This window comes from Kwoniella shandongensis, chromosome 12 (assembly GCF_008629635.2).
Source record: "Kwoniella shandongensis chromosome 12, complete sequence".
NCBI lineage: Eukaryota > Fungi > Basidiomycota > Tremellomycetes > Tremellales > Cryptococcaceae > Kwoniella > Kwoniella shandongensis.
This window is the reverse complement of record NC_089298.1, coordinates 426,777-447,639: the sequence shown is the minus strand read 5'-3', so window position 1 is coordinate 447,639 and position 20,863 is coordinate 426,777. Positions and strand designations below refer to the sequence as shown.

Here is a 20,863-nt window from a genome sequence, read left to right as displayed (position 1 = left end):
TCCCAAACGCCATGCCCAACAAAACATCTTTACTTCTCATGACTTCCTAGGTCGGAACGATACTGAGCTTGCGGAATCGCCTCGGATCGATATCGAGATCTATACCTGCAAGTCCGATCGCGATACGGGTAGTTTCAGCGTCAGGATTAGGTTGTTGTACGGAGATTGTGGGACTCGCAATCAGGATAGATCGGCGAATCAGACGTGAAGAGGGGGAATGATGAGGAAGTGCGTGAGGCGAAAGCGGATGGTGACGCCAGAAAGTGGTTGGTCGTACTGCGATATGGGATACATTAGACATATACTTTCCGTCATGTGGATGTTTGAAGGACTGACACAGTGATGCGGATGGTTCACTTAGGGGAATGTAACCGCGTTGAGCAAGCCTGGCGTTGGGCGGAGTACAGATGACGTTCGCAACCGAAAGGGTCTTCGATTGACGATGACAGTCACTGGGAACTTGGACGCTCTCTTTCTTAGACCTCTGATCGTGACAAGTGGGGAAGATGGTGGCTGGGAGATCTAACGACGATGCTCGAGACGAGGTAGGTGTGCACAAGTCGGAAGATCCTTCCGAGCTTATTGATCCTGATCGCGAGTCAAGGCTTGGTGCGTCGGAGGATCTGCGAGAGTGGGTATCGACGTCGGTGTCGATATCTGTATTTGTTTTACTGTCGTCAATGTTTTCGTTATTGATGTCGTTACGGTCGTTACGGTCGTTAAGGTCGTTATTGTCGTTATTGATGTCGTTGGGACGCTTTTCCCCTTCCACTGAGTTGGCTCTTGATTGTTGCAATGAAGACATGATTTCAACAGATTCTACCTATCTTCGTTGGATCCTTTCCAGCTATACGGTATCTTGAAGCTCGATTATCGAGGTCGTAATGGTTGAAGCGGCGAGGAATGTTGGAGTGAGACACAGTTTGTGGCTGAGAAGTTTGGTGGCTTCGATCACAAATCTGACCGGGATTGTGAAGATGCGTGATTTTTCAGAGGTGAGAGTCTAGGCGTAAGGAGTTGGGAAGGAACGTGGGATCAGACGGGTGTTATAGTGCACAGTGCACGGTCTGAGATTGTCAGACCTGGATGTCAGACCTAGAGCATGAGCTTAGACCGCTACATCCTTGTTTCAAGGTTACTACTCACGGTCACCAGGAAACGCAAACCTCACTGTCTAGCCAACAAGCCGCCTTCGAATTCTCCACTTAGCTCTGCTTCTAACGCTTCATCCCTGTCCACCCAGCCTCTGCCTAATACCCGTATGAGACATGCATCTCCTGTCTCAAAGGACAGACCGCCGCCGAGCGAAAGTCCAGCTGTCGATCGACCAGGTACAGGAGCGAATAGCGTGGAAGGGGTGGCGTACTTCCATTCCGTACTCTTCAGATGGTGATTGATCAAAGCTTTGAATTGCGATAACGGGAGGTCGGGAGCTGTTCTATGTCAGACTACTTGCTTGTACCCTTTCTACCTTTATACGCTGGACTCACCATCGCGTTCTCTGCCCATGGCTGGGCCCCACCTTAATGCCCTCGCTTCCTCTTCTCCTACCTCCAGTACCCCAGCCAACTCATCTAACCTTCGTGCAAAAGCCTCGGGATCGGCATCTGCGTCATAGTCCGCTGAAGAGCTCTCACTTTGAGCGTAACTTTCCTCTCCCTCGCCCTCTTCCTCCTCTCCTTCTTCAACAGGTATCCCACTAGCACCTTCATACTCGTATGATGCGGACGCATCGCCTTCTCCAACAGGAGATGATGCACCTCCCCACTGATTAGGATAATCTGCAGATTCATCCAGCTCAGGTAGATGTTGAGGGACCAAGTGGGGGTGTAAGCCTAGTCCTATAGGCTGTTGGGACGGTTGTTGGACCGGTGTGTGGTACAGCGCTCGAGCGTTGGTTGGCCCAGGTAGGGAGAAAAGTGAATCGCCTTCTTCCATTGATTCGTCCATCGTGATTACCGATCCGTCGTATATGCTTATCGTTATGAGGGATACTGAACTACCGTTAGTCCTGGTCCACGGAGGGTTGCTTTACATGCAGTAACAAGAATAACGCTGCGTGAAGTGGTCTACCTCGTAAACAAATGGGAAAGTGAGCCTGACATCCCAAGAATGTCATTTCTGGTGCCCCGCGTCCACTCAGAGTGTCGAAGCCGGGCAACGCATATGCATAAGCGTATTGTCCATCTCAATATCAACTTCCATTCATACTTTCACACCAACATTACAAACATCTTTCTGTTCGTCCGATATGGACGTCTACTACGCATCAGATGGTGGGCTGTTCCAGCTGGAACGCCATCTAGAAGAATACGAGGCGTGAGTATCACTAGGCTGATCTTTCGGGCATGTGCGCGATTGTTGCCACCGATGACTGACCTGTCGGGTCCGTTCTTTACAGTCTTGATGCGCTCTACGAAGATATCTCCGCGGTGACAAATATACCCGTCGCCAATGTGCTGCTGTTCATGGACGACGAGAGGGAGCTGAAGCAGGATGTGTTGGAAGAAGCGTGGAACCAAGCTGGACCAAGCTCGTTTCCGATGGTACGTCTTGTCCGCTCTTGACGATCGCGTGCTCCGAGACAGGTTCGTAAGTACAGGCTGATTAGTACATCTGTAGGCACCGCGGAGCAAGATATATCTGTTCAATCGAGATACTTTCTGGCAGGATGCGGAGCAATGGGCGGTGCAACTACAGGAAGATGTCCAACTTCCGCCGCCATTAGATTGTTCGTTGCTCTGTTGACTCCGTCCCAAACCAAATGATAAGCTTGCACTGACATGACAACCACAGTATCATCATTAGCACACGTTCAGCATCCTTTCCTTGTCGCTCATGACCATCTCTCACACCTTCAATCACTTTACGAAGCCCAATCAAGAGCGCTTCAAATAGCCTACGCGAACTTGTCACATCATCTACAACCCCTCATACAGACATACCAGGAATTCGCAAGTAGGGCAGAACCACAGCTTAAGACCGAGGAAGAGTTGATCAGAGGTGCCAAAGTCGATATGGCGCTATTACCGAAGATGGTAGTCAATCCTGCCTTGATCAAGAGAAAGGGCAAAGAAGCAGAATCGGACGAGAAGACCAAGACCTTGGGTGATTATGTAAATCGTCGGAAGATGGAACAGGTCAGAGACAGCTGTCGCACTGCTCACGGTGGGTTCAGAGTGTATGTTCGGGTTTAGATCTCTCAATCTGACACGTCGGTGTTCCTGCATCAGAGGACCACGTGGAACGCTACAACTTCCTTGCAAACCAGCTTGACGAGCTTGCGATACAAGCGGAAACAGAGAATCGCGCTTTCGAGGAAAAGTCAGCAGAAATTGGCCGGGAGTTTCAAGAAGGGCTGGCAAGATTGGAGATAGCTCTGAATCAACTCACTCAGCTACTGGGTAGCGGTGCGGAAGGCTTACATCAAGGTGAGATCACTTGTGGTATATGAAGCTAATTCCTCAGATCTAGCAGAGCTCGATCAAGCAATGCGGGATGATCTGCTAGCTCTGACTGGTGTCAAGGTGAGTCATTGTTATCTTTGTATGAGCTGACAGGTAGAACGAGTTCACCCTTGATATCCACATCCATCTTGGCCAAGTTGCGAGATTCGAGTCACGCATCACCGAGCTGGTCCGACCTATGCGCCAACTTGATACAGATCTCAAAGCTAAAGTAGCATTTCCTCATCTCGACCGACTTCATCATCTCCCCTTCGCATATGCCACCGCGGTCGCCGAAGTTGTCAGACGGAAGGAGTATGGACGGCTGTTGATTGAGTGGACGACACGACTCGCACAGACTTTGTCACGCTTCACGTCTACTGAGGCTAAGAGGAGAGAACAGGTCCAAGTGGAACTCATCTCTCAGCTACCGTTTGAAGTGATCTTGAGTGAAGGCGCGAAACCGAGAGTGGACTTCAGTGTGGTTACTGGAGCGGAGACGCTAGGAGCGGTCAACAGCACGCCGGATGAAGTGGAAAGTGAGTGTTTATCCGTGTATTTTAGATCCTGCTGATGCCTTGGTAGAGCTTGTACAGTGGGTGGAGGGATTGAAGAACGACGAGGAAGTGCTTGCAGCTATGGAAGAGGGAGACGAAGATCATCTGGAAGGCTTGCAAGCCAGCATCGAGACCTTGATTGGTCGAGTGGATTTTGCGAGCGACGAGCTGGACAGGATGATTGAGCGATCAGGTATGTCTGTAATAACGACGCGTGAGCTGACCTATCAAGTCCTTCACTCAGGAGAATCAAACCGCTCCAGCAGCAATTCGAGAACGCTTCTTCAACTCTCTTCGCAACTCAGGCTTGCGAATAAAGAGCGCGAGGAGCAAGAAAAGCGCGTAGCTGAGATTCACCAGACACATCAAGCTCAACTGCGAGATCTGGAAGATCAGCACCAGCAACGTGCTGCTACCCTTCAAACTCGACAAGCGGAACTTCAGGATGAGCTAGTCAGACTGCGAACTGATCTGAGCGAGGAAATGTTAGCGAGACAAGCATTGTCAGCGGAACTCGAGGAACGAGCTCGAGAGCAGGATGATAGGACCAGGAATGTAGAGGATCAGACGGAGTTGATAACGACATTGCAGGCGGAGATAGCCCAGGAGAAAGATCGAGCAATCGATCTCGGTGTGAGATTGCAAGAGGCTCTACTCGACGTAGACGGTCTGAAGAGTGCCGAACAGACTCTTATCGCCCAATTGCAGGAACTTCAAGAGGAGCGAACTCGGTCCCTCCAGAGTTTAGGCGAAGCGCAACTTTCGACACACAATCTGGAATCGCAACTTGCCGGAGTTCGTGCCGAGCTCGAGGCGACTTCAAAGCAACTCGTCAAAGCCCAATGGGATCGTGACACGGCATTGAGAAATCAGTCCGCAGAAGCAGAGCGGATGATGCGAGATCATATCGCCGAAGCGGATGGAGACAGGGCTGTCCTCGAGCATCAAAATCTGACGTTGACGAAACAGCTTGACGATTTCAAGGTGGAGATGAATGAGAAGCTAGCAGCAGCACGGAACACGGCAATCAGACAGGCAGACGGGTTGAAAGCGGAGCTGTCGTTCACCAAAGCACAGTTACGGGAGGCACAAAGGAAAGAGACAGTATTGTCGGACGAGCTGGCGATGGCGAAGGATACGGCCATGGCCATGAGTCAGAAGGAGATTCATCAAAGTGACGTTGCTCGAGACGCTGTAGCGCTTTCATCGAAGTATCTCGAAACGTGCCAGAGACTACTCAACGCAATCAACATGTCCACGACTATATCCGGTTCAATGCAGAACAATCGCTCACGATCACCACCGCAAACCCAGAACGCAGCTTCAGCGGCACTCTCGATGTCCAGCAAAGACGAGATGAGGGAGAGTGTGCTGGTACGAAGCCTGGCAACGGCACAAGGGTTCGATCTGGTAGGATTTGCTGAGGCTGTGACAAGGACGATTGGGCTGGTCAAGAAGTGGTCGAAGAGCTGTAGGCAATTCAGGGATCTAGCGAGGAACAAGATTTCGTTCGCAAACTTCACCAAAGGCGATCTAGTGAGATGATACCCAGAATACATAGCGGAACTCAGCTGACCAATACCTTTAGGCATTGTTTCTACCTACCCGTAACGCCGCTGCTCGGTCCTGGGCTGCGTTCAATAGTGAGTCGTTTGAAAATCACGTGGATGTTCATCAAGCTCACAATGAGTTGTTTTAGTCTCGGCGCCCCATAACTTCCTCAAGGTCACGGATGCGATGCAAGAGCAAATCAAGACACGAGAGTGGATCATTGCCAGGATCGTGAAAACAGAGGAAGCTATAGCCAGCGGTGGTGATGTAAGTGTACGGATTCGTAAGAGCCACAACATGGTCTGACTTCGATCTTTTACAGAACATATCGAACCCATTCGGACTGGCCGATGGCTTACGATACTACACTCATCACGTCGAAGAGTACAACCCTACATCGATCCGATCACCCCGCCGCTCAACATCGAGCTATGCAGGACACTCAGCGGAGAGAGACATGACCGTGTCACAAATGATGGCCTCGACATCCCGCTCAGTGGGACTGGAACAGACTCCTGGTGTCGACAGTGTCGGTATCGCTTCGCCCCCACGAGTACAAGCCCCAGGTCAGGGACGTCCCAGATCGCAAAGCGGATACTTCCCACCTATGAGCAGTATGACTGAGAATGGTCGTCAAGAACAAAGCACGTCCACGTCGGACTCGCCAGATCCCGAAGAATTTGCAGGACCGCCTGAAACGCCCCGTCCTGCGATTGCGATATTCGACAAGGTTCAACAGACTGAACCCGACGACGAGGAGACGTCGACATCTCAGGAGTCGACAATTCCCCCACCCAGCTCACCTGCTGCGTCAGGTGCCCCGTTGTCTCCCACTCCAGCACCTGCGCAACCTATCCCGCCCCGAGTCATCTCCCATACTCGGATGTCAAGCAAGACCTCAATTGCTGCTTCTCCACCTTCTCGCGAACCATCCTTGACCCCAGGACACGCCTTTGCCTCTTCTCTAGTCCGTCCATCGTCAGTCGCATCGTCCGCTTCGTCATACCCCAAGGGTTTGGGTTTGCCTGGTAGTAAAGCGGCCCCGGCACCGGCTATGGCTGTTACTACGTCTTCTGGCGGAGGTGGTACTGGTGAGGAGGACGGTGGTCAATTGCCGAAGAGGATATTGAGAAAGACCAGCTCGATAATGTCTTTCTCGCAATCACCAGATGGGGGAGAAGGTGCCTCGACGTCAGGCGGGACGAAATCGTCACCCCTCGCATCGACAGGTATTGGACCCGAAGGAAGTGGGATGCTACCCCGATCGACTACAGAAGGGCATGAGATCGCCAGCACCACGTCGGCCACCCCAAATGATAGCGCGGGGAGTTTCGCAACTCTCGGTACTGGTACTGCAGGGAAATTGATCCGTGGATTTTCGATAGGAAGGAGGAGACCGTCCAGTGGAGCGGCAACTATCACCCCTGGAACAGGAGGAGCAGGAGCAGGAGCGGGGACGGGAGAGAAGCCCAGTGCGATGGATATGTTGAGGAGGTTCGAGAATGGTGGAGCGTGAGGTTGTGCACTCGGGACTTTTCATAAGAGGTGTGGTAGGCAGATGGGATAGGAACGCTGCATGGCATAATATGTATGGTATGTCTTTATGATATATGGTACAACTTGAGAGTATATATACAGTATGATTGGTTTTTGGCTATGGTCGTGCAGGGTATATACAGTATATGATCGTACAATCCACTCCTCGTCTCCAACAGATCTATTCGGTCTTACCATCACTCAACGGCGATTTCCGGCCGGTCAATCGCCCATTTCGACCAAGTTTCCATCTTCATCCTCATAATAAACTCCTTTGATATCATCACCATCGTCGTCGTCGTCGTCATCATCGTAAGAAAGATCACCACCCACTCCAACTTCTCTGATAATATCATCGCTTGACTGCTGCGTTTGCGCCATACTTTGTGTCGAAGTGTAGCCTTCATCGCTATCGCTGGGCGGGGTGAGAGATACTGTGTGTACGAAGCTGGCTCCTTCTTCACTTTCCGCTTTGTCTACACCTTGCGCTTGATCTGGAAGTAGGACATTGTTCGGCCTGGCAGGATGAAGGAGACTTTCGCGATAATCTTCTCGAAGGGTGGGTAGTGGCGGTCCGGTCATAACTGCGATACGATTCAATAAACATCAACACGATATCGCATGCAGCCAAGCGTAGTGACACTCACTAGCTAGGAATACTTCGAGCGTATACTGAAGAACCACGATGACGTCGAGAGTCAACTCAGCGTGTGATACCGCTTCCTTTTCCGCTGCAGACGGCACTCACAAACGCATCGTTACCCGCATTACCGCACTTCTCAGGCGACCTCGTTGCGTCTTGTCCGAACATCACCATAGCAGTGTGCTGTAGTGATTTGGACGTCCTTCCCACTTCTTGTTCCATCTTATCTCCCTCTTTCTTAGATGCGACACCTTCGACTGCGCCGAATAGCGCAGCCGTATTCTGCAATATGAGTTTTGTTCGTCAGCTAGAGCCTGTTCAAAGTAAGCACGCTAGCTCACAATCACGAAGACCGATTCGCAACCCCTTGCACACTGATAAGGAGGCATCTGCCAGCTATCTGGCTGAAGCTCCACATCGTAGCTCGAGGCGGCGAGTCCAACATCCTTGAACTCGACCTCTTCACCTTCCGGCACATGGGTGATGATATCTGGCAATCCATGTCAGCTAATTTGTACGCGTTGCTGCTTTTTAGCTCACAGATTGGGCCCCGTCCTGCTTTATGTGACAGATCCTTGAACTTCTGACGGACTGTCGTTTTGAGCTTATCGAGTGCGATGGGGAGTGAATCGCCGAACAGATACATGTCTCTGAAATCAGGCTTCTTCTCTCCATTCTTCTTGGTCAACAGATGATCTTGAATTCTGCACAATGGCCCAAGCATTGTCAGCAAAGTTCTGCACGAAGGTATATCACTTAACTCACTTGTAATGACCACAATCACGCATTTCCTCAAACTTGCTTTGCCCTTCTTGCATCCCCGACTCGAGTCGTTCTTGCCAGTACACAGCCGACCACCCGACTTCAAGGATAACTTTCGGGTCTTTCTCCCATCTCGTCACACTAAGAGCGATGAACAGGCTTCTGCCTACTTCCTTAGGAAGAGCAGATTCCGTTTCTTCATTGTCGTCTTTCGAGACTCCGCCGGAATGGGCATTAACATATCCGCCTTCGGCAGCACAGATGAGTGCTTGTTGACAGTGGTAGTGGTATCGCATGCCGTAGTCCTCGGAAGAAGGCGATTCGGTCGGACTCCCACCTGGTGCATCGGCGGTCTCCGAATGGTCAGTCTTCGAGGCGAACTTTGCAGCGGCCGCGTCTCTCGACACAGCCATGAAGTCATCCTTCTCTTCCTTGCCGTCATCACCGATCTTGATTTCCATTCCACCTTCAACGTCCGTCGGAGGAATACCATCTGCTTGCTGGGACACTGCTGCGTCAGTTGGTAGAATGTGGGGATCTAGCAGCAGATCAGTGCTTATTCGTGGGTCACCTGTTGCCCTCGCACTCACTCGGAACCTCGTCCATCTTTGCAGCCTCCACCTCGTCCTTTGCCAAAGGGAAACCTCCCCAGCCCACACCTTCCGGCATTTCATCTCTATCCTTGCTCCTCCTACTCCCTTCGTGGACCTTCATTGGACCTCTCCTCAACCCTGGACCTGGGGTAAGGTTATCGATGATAGCGTCGAACCTCTTGGAATCCCATTTGGGAGGCGCGACTCCGTTCCTCTCGTGACGTTCGGCAACTTTAGCATCTTTTTGGATTTGTTTGTAGATCTTCATCATGATAGGCGCAGTGGGCATAGTGATTGGTTCCTGTGCAAAATAAAACAATCAGCATCTGGTGTACCTTGCGCAGGTGTCACTCACGATTTCCACAAAGTCGGACCACATGCAAACCGTCTCAGGTATAGGAACCCAATCATCTTGCCCCTCCTCACGAGATGGCATCTCCGGTGAGATAGCCTTTGCTTCCCCGCCTTCGCCTTCCTCTGCTAAGAACGCCGCTCGGGCATTGTGGTATTCGATCCAGGAAGGTGTGGTGAGACGCATTTCGTGAATGTAGTATTGCATGTACTGGACCTGCTTGAGGGAGAAGAGGAGTCGAGGCTTGTTGATTCTATCGTAGCCTAGATATAATCAATGTCAGACATCTGACTCACGAGGAAGGGAGAGACAGAGCCACACTCACCGATGAAGAGTGTCAGACCTTTTTCTCCCTTGACTCGCAATGGATGATCAGGATGAAGGAGTGCTGGACCGCTGAACAGCGTCGTGATAGCTTGAGCCTGTTATGTCAACGAATCAGCAACGTAGAGGTACGAGTTGAGAGCCAGCTACGATCGAGGGCTCGGTACTCACATGCATTGGTTCCAACACCTTGATCCAGTTGAACATGATATCGGTGTACCGGTAATAAGCATCTTTGACAAATGTCAACTTTGGCTTGTCCTCCTCGGATTGAGGCGATTTGTGCTCTGTGCTCTCTTCCATCTTGGCCTCTGCACAATTCTTTGGGGGTGTGTAATACCAGGTATGTTGACGAGGAAGATAGCAATGCGATGTACTGTAAACGAGGAAAGTGGGAAAGGAAGTACGAGCTATGGTCAACCAACTGGACCTCCCTCCACTTTGGTAACCACGTGGCAACCCTTGCGCACAAACAACCTTCCGACGGAGGCGTGCGAGTGAAGATCGTTCAAGCAGCAGCCAGATAAATATAATTCCAATGTGGAACATTACAAGCTGTGCTTCCCCCAGCTTGCGACTGCTCAATCTTCATGACGAATCATCCATGACCACTCCCTCTCATCATGTGAGGAGTTCCCCTCCTATAAGGTCGCAAGTCACCACCCCTCCCCGCCTCTCACCCGTCCTCGACCCTCTCTCGCCCCTCGACCCCATCTCACCATGGCCCCCTCTACCTCCCCCCTCAGCATCGCCTACATCCACCACACTTCAGCCTAGGGAGATTCTGCCGAACTCGACAGACGTTTATGCTAGTATTGCGATACTGGGAACGTATCTCCTATTTGGATTGTATCTATTCTGGGCGTTGGGTCCAAAGGATTGGGTTGGGTGGTTACCCGATCGGTGAGTTGGATCCTTCTTCTTCGACACCCTTGAAGCCTGCAAGAAACGGCGAGGAGGATGACCGACGAACGACGATGCTGATACCATGCTGTCATAATCAGACAATGGTCGCTCATCGTGCCGTGCTGGCTTATGATGGTGGTGCTTCTCACATATTGGTCCTACGCCGCATTGGTGATTTACAGAACACCCTCTTTCGATTCTCCGGACTGTATGACTGGTGAGTATCGCTTTGCGTATTCCTCCTCTTCTCCTTAGTGTGTTGCTTGCTGATCATCTTCTGATACTGGTGACAGACCCATACGCCAATATCCCCTCTCATCCCGACGAGAATACCTCTGATACTCCTCCTGAACCGTACTACTGGAAATATGCCGGTCCGGAGGCGATACCCGAAGCATGCGATCTACCAATAGACGTGGTCGGAAGAGTTTTATATCCCCCTCGCCGGCGAAGGCGTGATAAGTAACGGTCTGGTAGCGTTAGAGCATCGATGCATTTTGGGACTTATTACTTCGACCTTGTTCATCTATGATCTATTCCTCTGGGTCATACGTAACTACGAATCTCGAACTTGACCATCTAACAGACCCCTTCCTTCTTCTTCGCTCCCCTTCTCTCTCCCACCCCAGCATTTCATCCTCATTACGAGCTTTAAGACCTTCTCGCCTGCTGCATCTCTGTATCTATAAAAAGCGGGTTTGCGTGAATCGAGACGATCTGGTCTTAGTCGACAAGATGAGTCCACAAGCGTTGTGAGGGCGAATACGAGTGCAAGCGAGGTACAAAGTGCAGATGAGGCAGAAATCACTTATGGGGACAGTACGTCAGCATATTTGTGATCCATCCCTAGTTTTCGTCGTGGAGGGGTGAAGCTTACTGAACATGATGATCACTGTTTATGTGGAAAGATGGGGTTAGTGATGTTTCGGACTACCTGGGGAGAGGAGATGACCTACTCTGTAGCCTAGCAGCTTGCTCGACAGACTTTCCACCAACAATGGCACCGGTCATCATACCTATGGTTGTCTACGTTACCAATGACCGAGTACAACACGTCTTCCAGTGCTCACCAGGAATGGAGATCAACCCAATGACACTGAAAAAGTCGTCGATCAGCTTCAGTCCACCCCTTCTCATATATATACAGAGTAAACCACCACCCACCTCATCTGGTTCACAGTGGGTAAGAGAGCCAACTTCAAAGCCTCTACTCCGATAGGTTTACAGGCTTCAAACCTGCTTGCTCCCATAGCAAGATACGTCTCGACTTTATCTTTGTTCTCTGAAAACTCTTTGTGAACGGTATTTACCCCGACACCGATGGCCGAGATAGCATTACCCAAGATCATGCCAATGATAGGAACTACGAGGGCATTAGGATTTACAACTATTATCTCTAGATCGAATGGTTGGGGTAGCTCACCATATTGATCAGGTCGCCAGAATGGATTTTGGGACATGGCATATCGAGTTCCCAGTATAGATATAGGTACAGTCCCGCTCAACATGGCCGCGAGGACGAAGGGGAACTATCACGGGGATGGTCAGCCACCACTCCAGCTCAATCGGCGTTGGTATAGCCTCACCATATTGTTGAATCGCTTCTTGCTCTTATTGTAAGTGGCTTCGGTGGCACCGAGGACATTAAGCAACACTGCACAACGACAGAGCATTAGAAACGAATCAGTCCATTGACGATAAGGCTAAGAGTGATTGTGTTGTACCCACCTGCAATACCGATAACACCCCAGATATTATCACTCGCGAACACCTTGTCCAATATCAAACCCATCACCGAGAGCTGGATAACACATCGTGCTGCTGCGACAAGCAAGGAACTGCCTATCCCAAGACCGAGGATGAGAGAGAGGACAGAATCGAAGATGATGAAGACGAGGCCGATAAGGACGTTGATCCACGTCAGCGTGGGAGACGATTCGATCATCCTGGGTATGAAGGTGTTTTGTCGCTGAACCGACGGGAATAGAATGACTATTATCGTTCTGTTAAAGTGATTGACTACCGTTATGTGTGGTTCGGGTGAATGATCCTAAATGACGTTTGAATTCCAACCGGTAGGTAGGCGGACATCGCCGCTCATGAACGCTAATACCTCGTCCGCCGCCGCTCCAGGTGATCGTGACGATAATAACTTGTAGTCTGCTATTCCTCTCGACATGTACCGTAGACCTTAGTACTCTGCTCACGTACTGTCATAGCCCGCTGCCATCGATTGTCACTTCAGGGCAAGGATAAACGACAACCCCGATAACAGTCTACCAAAAGTCACCCAGAAGCAAGAAAGGACGTCAAGGCGGAGAAAGGAGGATCCATCAACCAACCCTCATCACAACTCGACACACGCCCGCCAGTTCGCTCACTACCTTCTTCTCCGTCAACTTCATCACCGTTGCAACATACACGAAGCGACTCCCTGAAAGCACCTGGGCAATGCCGCCCACGCCTCCTCATGATGCTCCGTCTTCAACAGTTTTGCCTACTGCTACATCTCAGCAAAATACCCGTGCATTGTTGCGCTCTTTAGAAGAGCTTCGTGATTCGCTAGGGAGTCGTGTTGAACAGCTTGGAGTAGCCGTTGAGAGACTCAGAGGACAGGCTGGGGACCTGGAGAGGGCGTTGGAGGGGGATCTAGGTGGTCCATCTTCGCCTGGGGTGAGTCGCTTATTGGTATGCTTGTTCATTCAACTAGAGTAGATTGTTGACACAAAGCGCGCACAGACGACGATTCGACAACAATCAAGACTGTATCAATCGACCCTGAATGAATATCAAGCTCCCCAAGCTCCTCGCTCACCTACTACCTCCTCCCAAGCTCCAGCTGCTATCCTGCAACCCAGTGCGATCGGTGCCGAACTCTCATCCCTCTCACGACCCGTCACAAATGACGAGATACATTCACTTCTTGACCGTGCTTCTCAGCCCACCTCCCGGTCATCAGATCCGTGGACGGTCCGTGCTCAGACCATCGAGAATCGTATCACTCGCCTGAGCGAGACTGCTCGTGATCTAAGGATGAGAGCGTCACGATCTCTAGTCGAGCCAGTCGGTGGCAACAACATCACACCGTCTGGTCCGCCGCCGGGGACGAGGGCACGGTGGCCGACGCCAGGACCATCAAGCGGTGCTAATGAACCAACAGCAGACAATGAGAATGGATCAGGATTGTCGAGGTTGTTGACGAGAGTCAGGGAGGATCAAGATAGGTTGGAGGCAGGTATACAGAGGTTGAATAATGCTGGAGTGGGAACATCGAGAATTGCTCCAAGTCCATATCGACATGACCTTCGCGCGAATCGGATCCCAACACTTGGCGAAACGTCGACGTCACAAACGACTGGCAGTGATGGCAATGTCGCCCATATAATTCGAGATCCCCCTGCGCCAGCCATGACTCGTAGGGAGATGTCGAGGATGTCGGGTGAAACTTCGCGAAGCCGAAGTCGAGGGCTGGCACCAACCAACACTCGTCTCCTAGCCCGCCAACCTGCACCTGTCGTTGTGAAAAGTACCACAGTCTCGCCCATTGCTCCTACCAGTTTTCACAGTGAGACCCCGCCTCCCCAACATACTTTCACGGCGCCTGCTGCTACAACGGCAGTCGTGCCCGACGCTGCTTTGTCGTTGACAGTCCATCAGGTTAGTAGGAACAACGATAGGCTCATGGATATGGCTCGAGAATTAGTGCGAGGGGCGAACGAGGCTTCCCGTACGAATGATGTTCCATCACTGGCGACGATAACTCACAACAGCAATGCCAACGATATCACCCGTGCCGACAATTTGAGACAGGACGGTCTGACCTATCGCGGAATGTCTGTTGCTTCGCGTATGGGCGAAGGCACAAGCCCAAGTACTTCGCAACGACCTCCTCGGAGACACCATCTCGACACCTTAGGAGAAGATCAGGATGCCTTCTTTTCCCTCTGGCCTTCTCTACGACAGTTGTTCGAGCAGATCCCGCTGTCCGGCCATGCGGGTGCAATTGATCAAACACGAGAGACGCCTTTGGAGAATAGGATTCGATCAATGCAGTCCGCCTCGGTAGCCGTCGATTCAGGGCATGATCGATCAAATGGACAACTACACCAGCGAAACCCTGACAACGAATTCCGATCATTCCTCCTTGACCTCAATGGGGACGAAGGCAGTGCGACTAGGACGAGGACAGGAGACTATATGTCCGCGATGGGAGGAGCGATCCAAGGGTCATCTTCGGGATCAGAGGGAGGGTCGGAAGGAGATGAACATGGAAGTACTTCGGTAGTGGTGATCGATCTCACGGTGGATCCGCCTCAATACATCTCTCGGAGGTTACCTCCTCGTAACACCACCAACGTGGACGACGTAGTAGATGCGAGGCATTTGCGCGACCCAACTTCGACGTCGACGATCACCAGATCCAGACCGAGACCTGCAGAAGAAGCCGAACGGATCCGAGCGGAAAGAGATGCGGCGAACGAGCGAATTGAGAGAAGTCGTCAATCGTTGAGAAGGATTCAACAGCTGCGAAGGGATATGAACTTGATCCGAACCGGGGCACCGAGCACCAATTCGGCTAGTCCTTTGCAAGTGGAGATAGGGGTGGAAGAGCCAGGATTGACGCCCACTCAGGGTATATCAGCAGCGGGGGCGATGGATCGAGATGGGGAGGTGGATCTGATGAGGGCATTAGTCATTGATGAAGGTAGTGAGGATGAGGGGGCTGATACGGTTTTCGAAGGAGAAGGGGAGAGGATGGAGGGAACGCAAGCAGCAGCTAGGAGGACGTCGTCGGGCACTCGTCCTGCTAGGGAACAGGTGGAGCCGCCCAAGGAAACGTTTGATTGCGATTTCCATCTTTGGCCTACAAACGGTCCTGTGACGAGAGCTGGGGAGGGGAGGGTGTACGGTAGCCTGAGCGGGCGATAAGCTTAAGCGCAACAAACAAGTATCAGCATCACAGAACACATTTCGCAATGTATACCCTTGCATGTCTATAAATCGATCGAAAGTAGTAATATAGCCATGTCTACGGATGTATAGTAACACATCATATTATAGGTGCACGGATCTAGTTCTCTAGTCCTCGGCCTCGATCAAAGCGTAGATGGGGGCGTCAAGTTTCTCGTGTCCCTTGAGGAAGGGCAAGCTGACGATGAAGAGGTACTCGAGGGTGATACCTTGAGACTTCTTGATGAGTTCACCGGCAGCGGCGGCGGAACCACCGGTCGCGATGAGGTCGCTGTGGGGTGGGCGAGTGGGTCAGCTACAAGCTATGGCAAGGTAGGTTGTACGGAAGGACGAGGTGGAACAGAATAGGTCACAGCGGGTTTGGGGCAGCTCGCAAGGGACCAAAAAGAGGGCTAACATCGACTCAAACTCACTCGATGACGATACATTTCTGACCAGGTTGGATAGCTCCTGCCTGAATCTCAAACTCGTCCGTTCCATACTCCTTTTCGTACTTCACAACCTCGACCTGACCAGGCAACTTTCCGCCCTTTCGAACAGGGACGAAAGCGGCACCCAATCGCATAGCGATGATGGGACCGATGAGGAAACCTCGGGCATCGAGACCGACAATGACGTCGGGTTTGGATGAAGGGAAGGTGGTGAGGATGTGGTGGGTGAGATGGGTGATGAGGGTCTCGAAGGCGAGAGGAGAACGGAGAAGGGGGAAGATGTCGAGGAAGGTGATTCCCTATTGGAGTGGATCATCGTTAGCTTGTAAGTTCTCGTAGCGTAGACGCAGCAGTGATTGTAATGAGGGAATTGGCATTTGGAGTGTGGGATGGTCAAACAGACTGGCACCATCTCGACAGAGATAACAGCTTATCTGAGCGAAAGAGAAGCGCAACAAACATACCTTCTTGGGGAAATCGGGGTGAACACCCAAGGTAGATTTCAAGAAAGCGATGTCGGACATGATTGTATTCTGTGTTGATGCTTGTAAGAGCTAAGTTTGGAAGGAATAAATAGATAGATAAGAAAGTGTTGTTGTTTTTGTCCAACGTGCGTCCGCAGATTTTTGTCCTCGCAGCTCGAAAACAAAATTCCAAAAGTGGAGGTGGTTTCGCTTAGGTGTGTTAGGTGACTGACCCGCTTTGGTAGAACGGGGTGCTACAGTACATCTGAGCATCACTGACTGGCTATCCCGAGTCGACACGGCGCTCAAACATGCAATATCACGTCTTGACACACCGATCGACACACCGATACGACCTTTCGTGACGCTTTCCGAAAGATCCTTTGATGCATTCGTTGGACTGTTTCAGCATCTCGACCTTCCAAGAGCGCCAGAATGTATATATGGTCTTCCTTAGAGCGGTTGGGTATGCTTACAGTAATTACTTACCATAACACCTCGAGTCCTCCATTTCAACCTCTCAATCTATAGCACTATTCACAGCACAATTACTTGCAATACTTACAATGTCGCGCATTACGAAAGCATCTAGATGTACCTCGTTTTCCGAAGACAAAACAGCAACACCACCAGCTGGCTCGTCCCGCGACAGTCATACAGAGAGGTCGCACTACGACAATTTCAGCGACAAGCTCGAGCACCAACGCCACTCGGGCACGGTCAGTCATACTCGGCTTGACTTGTCAAGCAGAAGCAAGAACCGAATATGCTCGATTGTACCCTGCCTCCTCGAAGCACAGGGGATCTCGAGGAGGGGGACCTCGAAATATGAAATGGCGAACGTTAAATACACCTCAACCCATGGGCTGTATGACAGAACCTTTGCGTGTCATACTGATTGTGCTAAGCGAACGATGGGTATCTCAGACGCTGAGTGGGATGAGCTAGCGTCCAAAACACCAAGCGAACGGCACAGTCGCAGCACGGTAAGTCGACACAGTGATACTAACTTATACGTCCCCAGGACTATGTACCAACGTTTTGCTTACAATAACATCATACAGAAGCACAAACATTCGCGGTCGCGGCGTTCCCCAAGTCCCGGTTCTCTACCCAAGACCATGGATGAGGTAGGTGTACCAAGTGTACAGTCTAAAATTTTGTTAGCAGACTCTGACACTCTCTGCACAGATGATCGCGTTCGAGGCAGAGAGGGCAACCCGGAGGTTGAAATGATTTCAGATCGAGTCGCTGATAATCTTAGTTCATATCGCCGATGTCATACTTTCTCACCGTTTACTTCTGCCTTGGGTATGCATTTGTGATTCTGACATGCATCCGAGCCCCACTTATTGCAATTATAACCCCCGTTGAGCGAGAGGTGATCACGAGAGGATCATTGACATAGCTGGCTACACTTCGCGCTGTGCTTGGCATTATTCTCAGAAGGTTGACCAACAGCTTCCTGCGTTAGTGACTTGAAGCTAAAAGTGGGCTGTGGCAACAACCGCTCTCACTAGTCCAGCGCCCAATTGACGTCACATCAGAGCAGACGACTATCCTTTCATATCGTCTCCAATGTGTTACACCATCTTGACGAAGCAGTGTAAGCCATGATCGGCGTAATAGACAGGCTTATTGCTCTGCCTGGAGCTGTGACGTTGGACAGACATTACGAACTCCGTGTTCGAGCTTTCCAACCAACCTTTCACCTGGAGGAATGGCATCCTTGACCTCGCTGTCTTTATGTTTCAGCTCTTCGGCTCGAGAGGAGAATAAAGAGCCATCAGGAAGGGAGCGTAAGCTATATTGCGAGCGAGGAGATGTATCCCGTCCGTGTCAAATCTATGGGCTCTGACTGATATTGACATCACCTGCTCGAGCTTTTCAGTCAACCTTTCATCGAAGCAGACGATGTACCTTTGGTAGTATTTTAGCTGTGTGCCAGCATATCTACTCTGCAAGTGGTGGGCGGCGAAGCGGAAGGAGCAGACGGTATATAAGGCGTTGTCCCTCCGTGAAACCATTTCTGAAGAGCACACTCAACACACAAGTTACATTTCAAACTGCAATATCAATTTCCTAGATCGCCACTTCCCACGAATACAACCGCTCATCTCATTGAAATGACCAGCACACAGCAATCTGATAGTCAGAACTCCTCTGACAAGACTGTGTTCGAAAATGCTTACGCTGAGGACCCCTTCTATGATGAGTTTCTGGCTAAGGCTCAAGCTGGCGGCGAGACCACAATGCTCGAGTCTTCTGCCAGGGCCAAGGGAAACAATCTCATCTGTCGCGCCAAGCCCTGTCTTGTACTACAGGACGAGAAGTACGGGAGGATTCGCTACCAGAACAGCATTTGCACCCTTCAACACCGTCCAGCTGACGATTCGGCATGCCTTTACCTGAGCGCTCATGAGGAATGCGCACGGACCATTTTGGAAAGCGCCTCGAAGAGAGATCGCCGTCACGGCGACCCACCTAGCTCCGTGGCAGTAAGTGCACACGCTTGACTAGGTATGGCATTCTATGCTAACGCGATCGAAGACTTCAGGCACCACGGAGACCGGCAAATCTTCGAAAGCGAGTTCGAAGAGGTAAAGTTCGAAACGATCTCAATGCAGTGAGTGTTAAGGCATACCCTGTTCGGCGTGTTTATCTGATAAGATCGTCTGCTTGCCTTGTCTAGTCTGTTTGAACTATGGAGCACGGTAGCAGGAGTACGTATCTTTCGTTGTTTTATAAGTTAGCAGTAGTGGAAGAATTCTTTCATAGCTCTTGTCTGCATATTAGTCCATTGATCTCTAACACGCTTCTTGTGCCGAGTTGTGGCACCGAGTGGCCTGTGGCAAACACTGTACTCGATAGTCGAGCCTCTCAGCCGACCCCCCATCCGGGCAAATGTGGATCCTTTGATGACTCCCCAAACAAGAAGAGCAGTGCAAGCCACAACGCCAGTGGACGACTAATTTCCTTCTGTACTTGTCGCCATAACCTGGGACAGATACTGAAACCTCCTGGTTCAGACTTCTGGCCAACCATTCATTGATGTGTATCACCATCCTTTGATGACATCCTGGATGTGCTTCATCTGTCCGGCTCGAGGAGATCGGGGAGGGGAACAGCGTAAGTTATATAGCGCTTCTTGTAAAAGCATTTCTCGGCCACAATACAACACGCAAATCATATCCAAATAGCAACTTCGATCTCCCAGACCGCAACCCACTGCCGATACAATCACTCACCGGCTCCACAATGTCCCAGGGCGCTCAATCTGAAGGACAAGCATCTACCTCCTTCACTGATTTCTTGCGTGACTTTATCAAAAGTCAACCTCCGGAAAATACCCATTTGTTACCACGCACAGAGGGCAGTCGCCAATGTCAGGTCCGTCCCTGTGTTCACAAGCGGAATTTCTCGAATGGCAGGGAGTTCGCTCAGAAGACTATCATCCTGCTTCGAACCCAGTCGTCGAACGGGTCTGATCGTTACTGTCTTCCTGCGCACATCGATTGCGTGGAGGAAATGATGGGCTATCAAGTTCCATTTGGGGTTCGAATTCCAACCGATTACGGCAACGGCGATCGGGCAGAATCCATAGGTTCTGTGAGTGCCAACATCTTGAGCGGTATAAGGAGTTGTGCTGAACTGATGGAGAAACATGGGTGCAATATTACCAGATGCTCATACACACGAACGAAGACGGTTGGACGTACAAGTCCCTTTACTAAGTCTTCGTTGAAACCCTCGAACGCGACGGTGAAAACATGGAAGACTTGCCAGCGGATACTATACACGTTATCACAGTGAGTGATGTGACAATGTCGTCTGTCTGACCTAAGTTGACGAAACTCTCTACTATTTCTGGCAAGTCCATAACCCAGATTCGAGAACGCCCAGACGGGAAAATGTACTGTTTGATATTTGAGTGATCACTAGTGGAGGGAGTGTAATATGACTCATGTTTGCCTGTTAAGACTGCTGATACTGCTCCTTGTCGTGCGCTATGCGAATGAGTTCATTGCATGATATCTTGAAACAGGAATGCCTTGACGCGATCATGCCTGTATTCAGATACCAAACGACACTAGCAATCAGGGCGACATCCTCGCTGCTGTTACTAGGTGAAAGGACTGATCCCTGGAGCGGTAGGACTACAAATGTAAGGCTCAGTTATTCATGCTTCCTATAAGATGGAAGACACGTCGCCATAAGGCCTTCGCTCTGCCATGCACACAGCATCGAGCCTGTTACATAGACATTGTGCTGCCTCAAAAGCGATCCGCACCGTACTCCCCACACTAATTCGAGAGCGATCGATTGG

At 50.8% G+C, this 20,863-nt stretch overlaps 8 protein-coding genes across 8 annotated transcripts; 3 read left to right on the top strand and 5 right to left on the bottom strand.

Moving 5' to 3' along the window:
- Positions 1 to 46: 46 nt before the first annotated feature.
- Positions 47 to 805, bottom strand: CI109_106453 (uncharacterized protein; the record flags this gene model as incomplete). Its single annotated transcript, XM_032003808.1, has 2 exons — positions 47 to 276; positions 337 to 805. 2 exons carry the CDS (start codon positions 803 to 805, stop codon positions 47 to 49), a joined length of 699 nt encoding a protein of 232 aa, XP_031861806.1.
- A 362-nt stretch (positions 806 to 1,167) lies between these two features.
- On the bottom strand, positions 1,168 to 1,950 carry CI109_106452 (uncharacterized protein; the record flags this gene model as incomplete). Its single annotated transcript, XM_032003807.1, has 2 exons — positions 1,168 to 1,433; positions 1,491 to 1,950. The coding sequence occupies 2 exons, from the start codon at positions 1,948 to 1,950 to the stop codon at positions 1,168 to 1,170; spliced, it is 726 nt and encodes a 241-aa protein (XP_031861805.1).
- Positions 1,951 to 2,251: 301 nt separating this feature from the next.
- Positions 2,252 to 7,070, top strand: CI109_106451 (uncharacterized protein; the record flags this gene model as incomplete). Its single annotated transcript, XM_065967840.1, has 12 exons — positions 2,252 to 2,319; positions 2,402 to 2,546; positions 2,623 to 2,731; positions 2,797 to 3,168; positions 3,234 to 3,431; positions 3,478 to 3,527; positions 3,805 to 3,985; positions 4,032 to 4,196; positions 4,248 to 5,539; positions 5,592 to 5,646; positions 5,703 to 5,821; positions 5,877 to 7,070. 12 exons carry the CDS (start codon positions 2,252 to 2,254, stop codon positions 7,068 to 7,070), a joined length of 3,948 nt encoding a protein of 1,315 aa, XP_065823912.1.
- Positions 7,071 to 7,312: 242 nt separating this feature from the next.
- CI109_106450 (uncharacterized protein) lies at positions 7,313 to 10,067 on the bottom strand (the record flags this gene model as incomplete). The annotated part of the gene is made up of 10 exons (XM_032003805.1): positions 7,313 to 7,674; positions 7,738 to 7,762; positions 7,839 to 8,015; positions 8,075 to 8,223; positions 8,274 to 8,437; positions 8,499 to 9,033; positions 9,086 to 9,389; positions 9,444 to 9,703; positions 9,766 to 9,862; positions 9,936 to 10,067. 10 exons carry the CDS (start codon positions 10,065 to 10,067, stop codon positions 7,313 to 7,315), a joined length of 2,205 nt encoding a protein of 734 aa, XP_031861803.1.
- A 235-nt stretch (positions 10,068 to 10,302) lies between these two features.
- On the top strand, positions 10,303 to 11,136 carry CI109_106449 (uncharacterized protein; the record flags this gene model as incomplete). Its single annotated transcript, XM_032003804.2, has 3 exons — positions 10,303 to 10,667; positions 10,769 to 10,887; positions 10,964 to 11,136. 3 exons carry the CDS (start codon positions 10,303 to 10,305, stop codon positions 11,134 to 11,136), a joined length of 657 nt encoding a protein of 218 aa, XP_031861802.2.
- A 90-nt stretch (positions 11,137 to 11,226) lies between these two features.
- CI109_106448 (uncharacterized protein) lies at positions 11,227 to 12,615 on the bottom strand (the record flags this gene model as incomplete). The annotated part of the gene is made up of 7 exons (XM_065967839.1): positions 11,227 to 11,387; positions 11,627 to 11,686; positions 11,741 to 11,766; positions 11,835 to 12,033; positions 12,094 to 12,199; positions 12,257 to 12,324; positions 12,399 to 12,615. The coding sequence occupies 7 exons, from the start codon at positions 12,613 to 12,615 to the stop codon at positions 11,227 to 11,229; spliced, it is 837 nt and encodes a 278-aa protein (XP_065823911.1).
- A 506-nt stretch (positions 12,616 to 13,121) lies between these two features.
- CI109_106447 (uncharacterized protein) lies at positions 13,122 to 15,599 on the top strand (the record flags this gene model as incomplete). Its single annotated transcript, XM_032003802.1, has 2 exons — positions 13,122 to 13,343; positions 13,410 to 15,599. 2 exons carry the CDS (start codon positions 13,122 to 13,124, stop codon positions 15,597 to 15,599), a joined length of 2,412 nt encoding a protein of 803 aa, XP_031861800.1.
- Positions 15,600 to 15,749: 150 nt separating this feature from the next.
- CI109_106446 (adenine phosphoribosyltransferase) lies at positions 15,750 to 16,596 on the bottom strand (the record flags this gene model as incomplete). Its single annotated transcript, XM_032003801.1, has 3 exons — positions 15,750 to 15,912; positions 16,055 to 16,371; positions 16,537 to 16,596. The coding sequence occupies 3 exons, from the start codon at positions 16,594 to 16,596 to the stop codon at positions 15,750 to 15,752; spliced, it is 540 nt and encodes a 179-aa protein (XP_031861799.1).
- Positions 16,597 to 20,863: the final 4,267 nt, after the last annotated feature.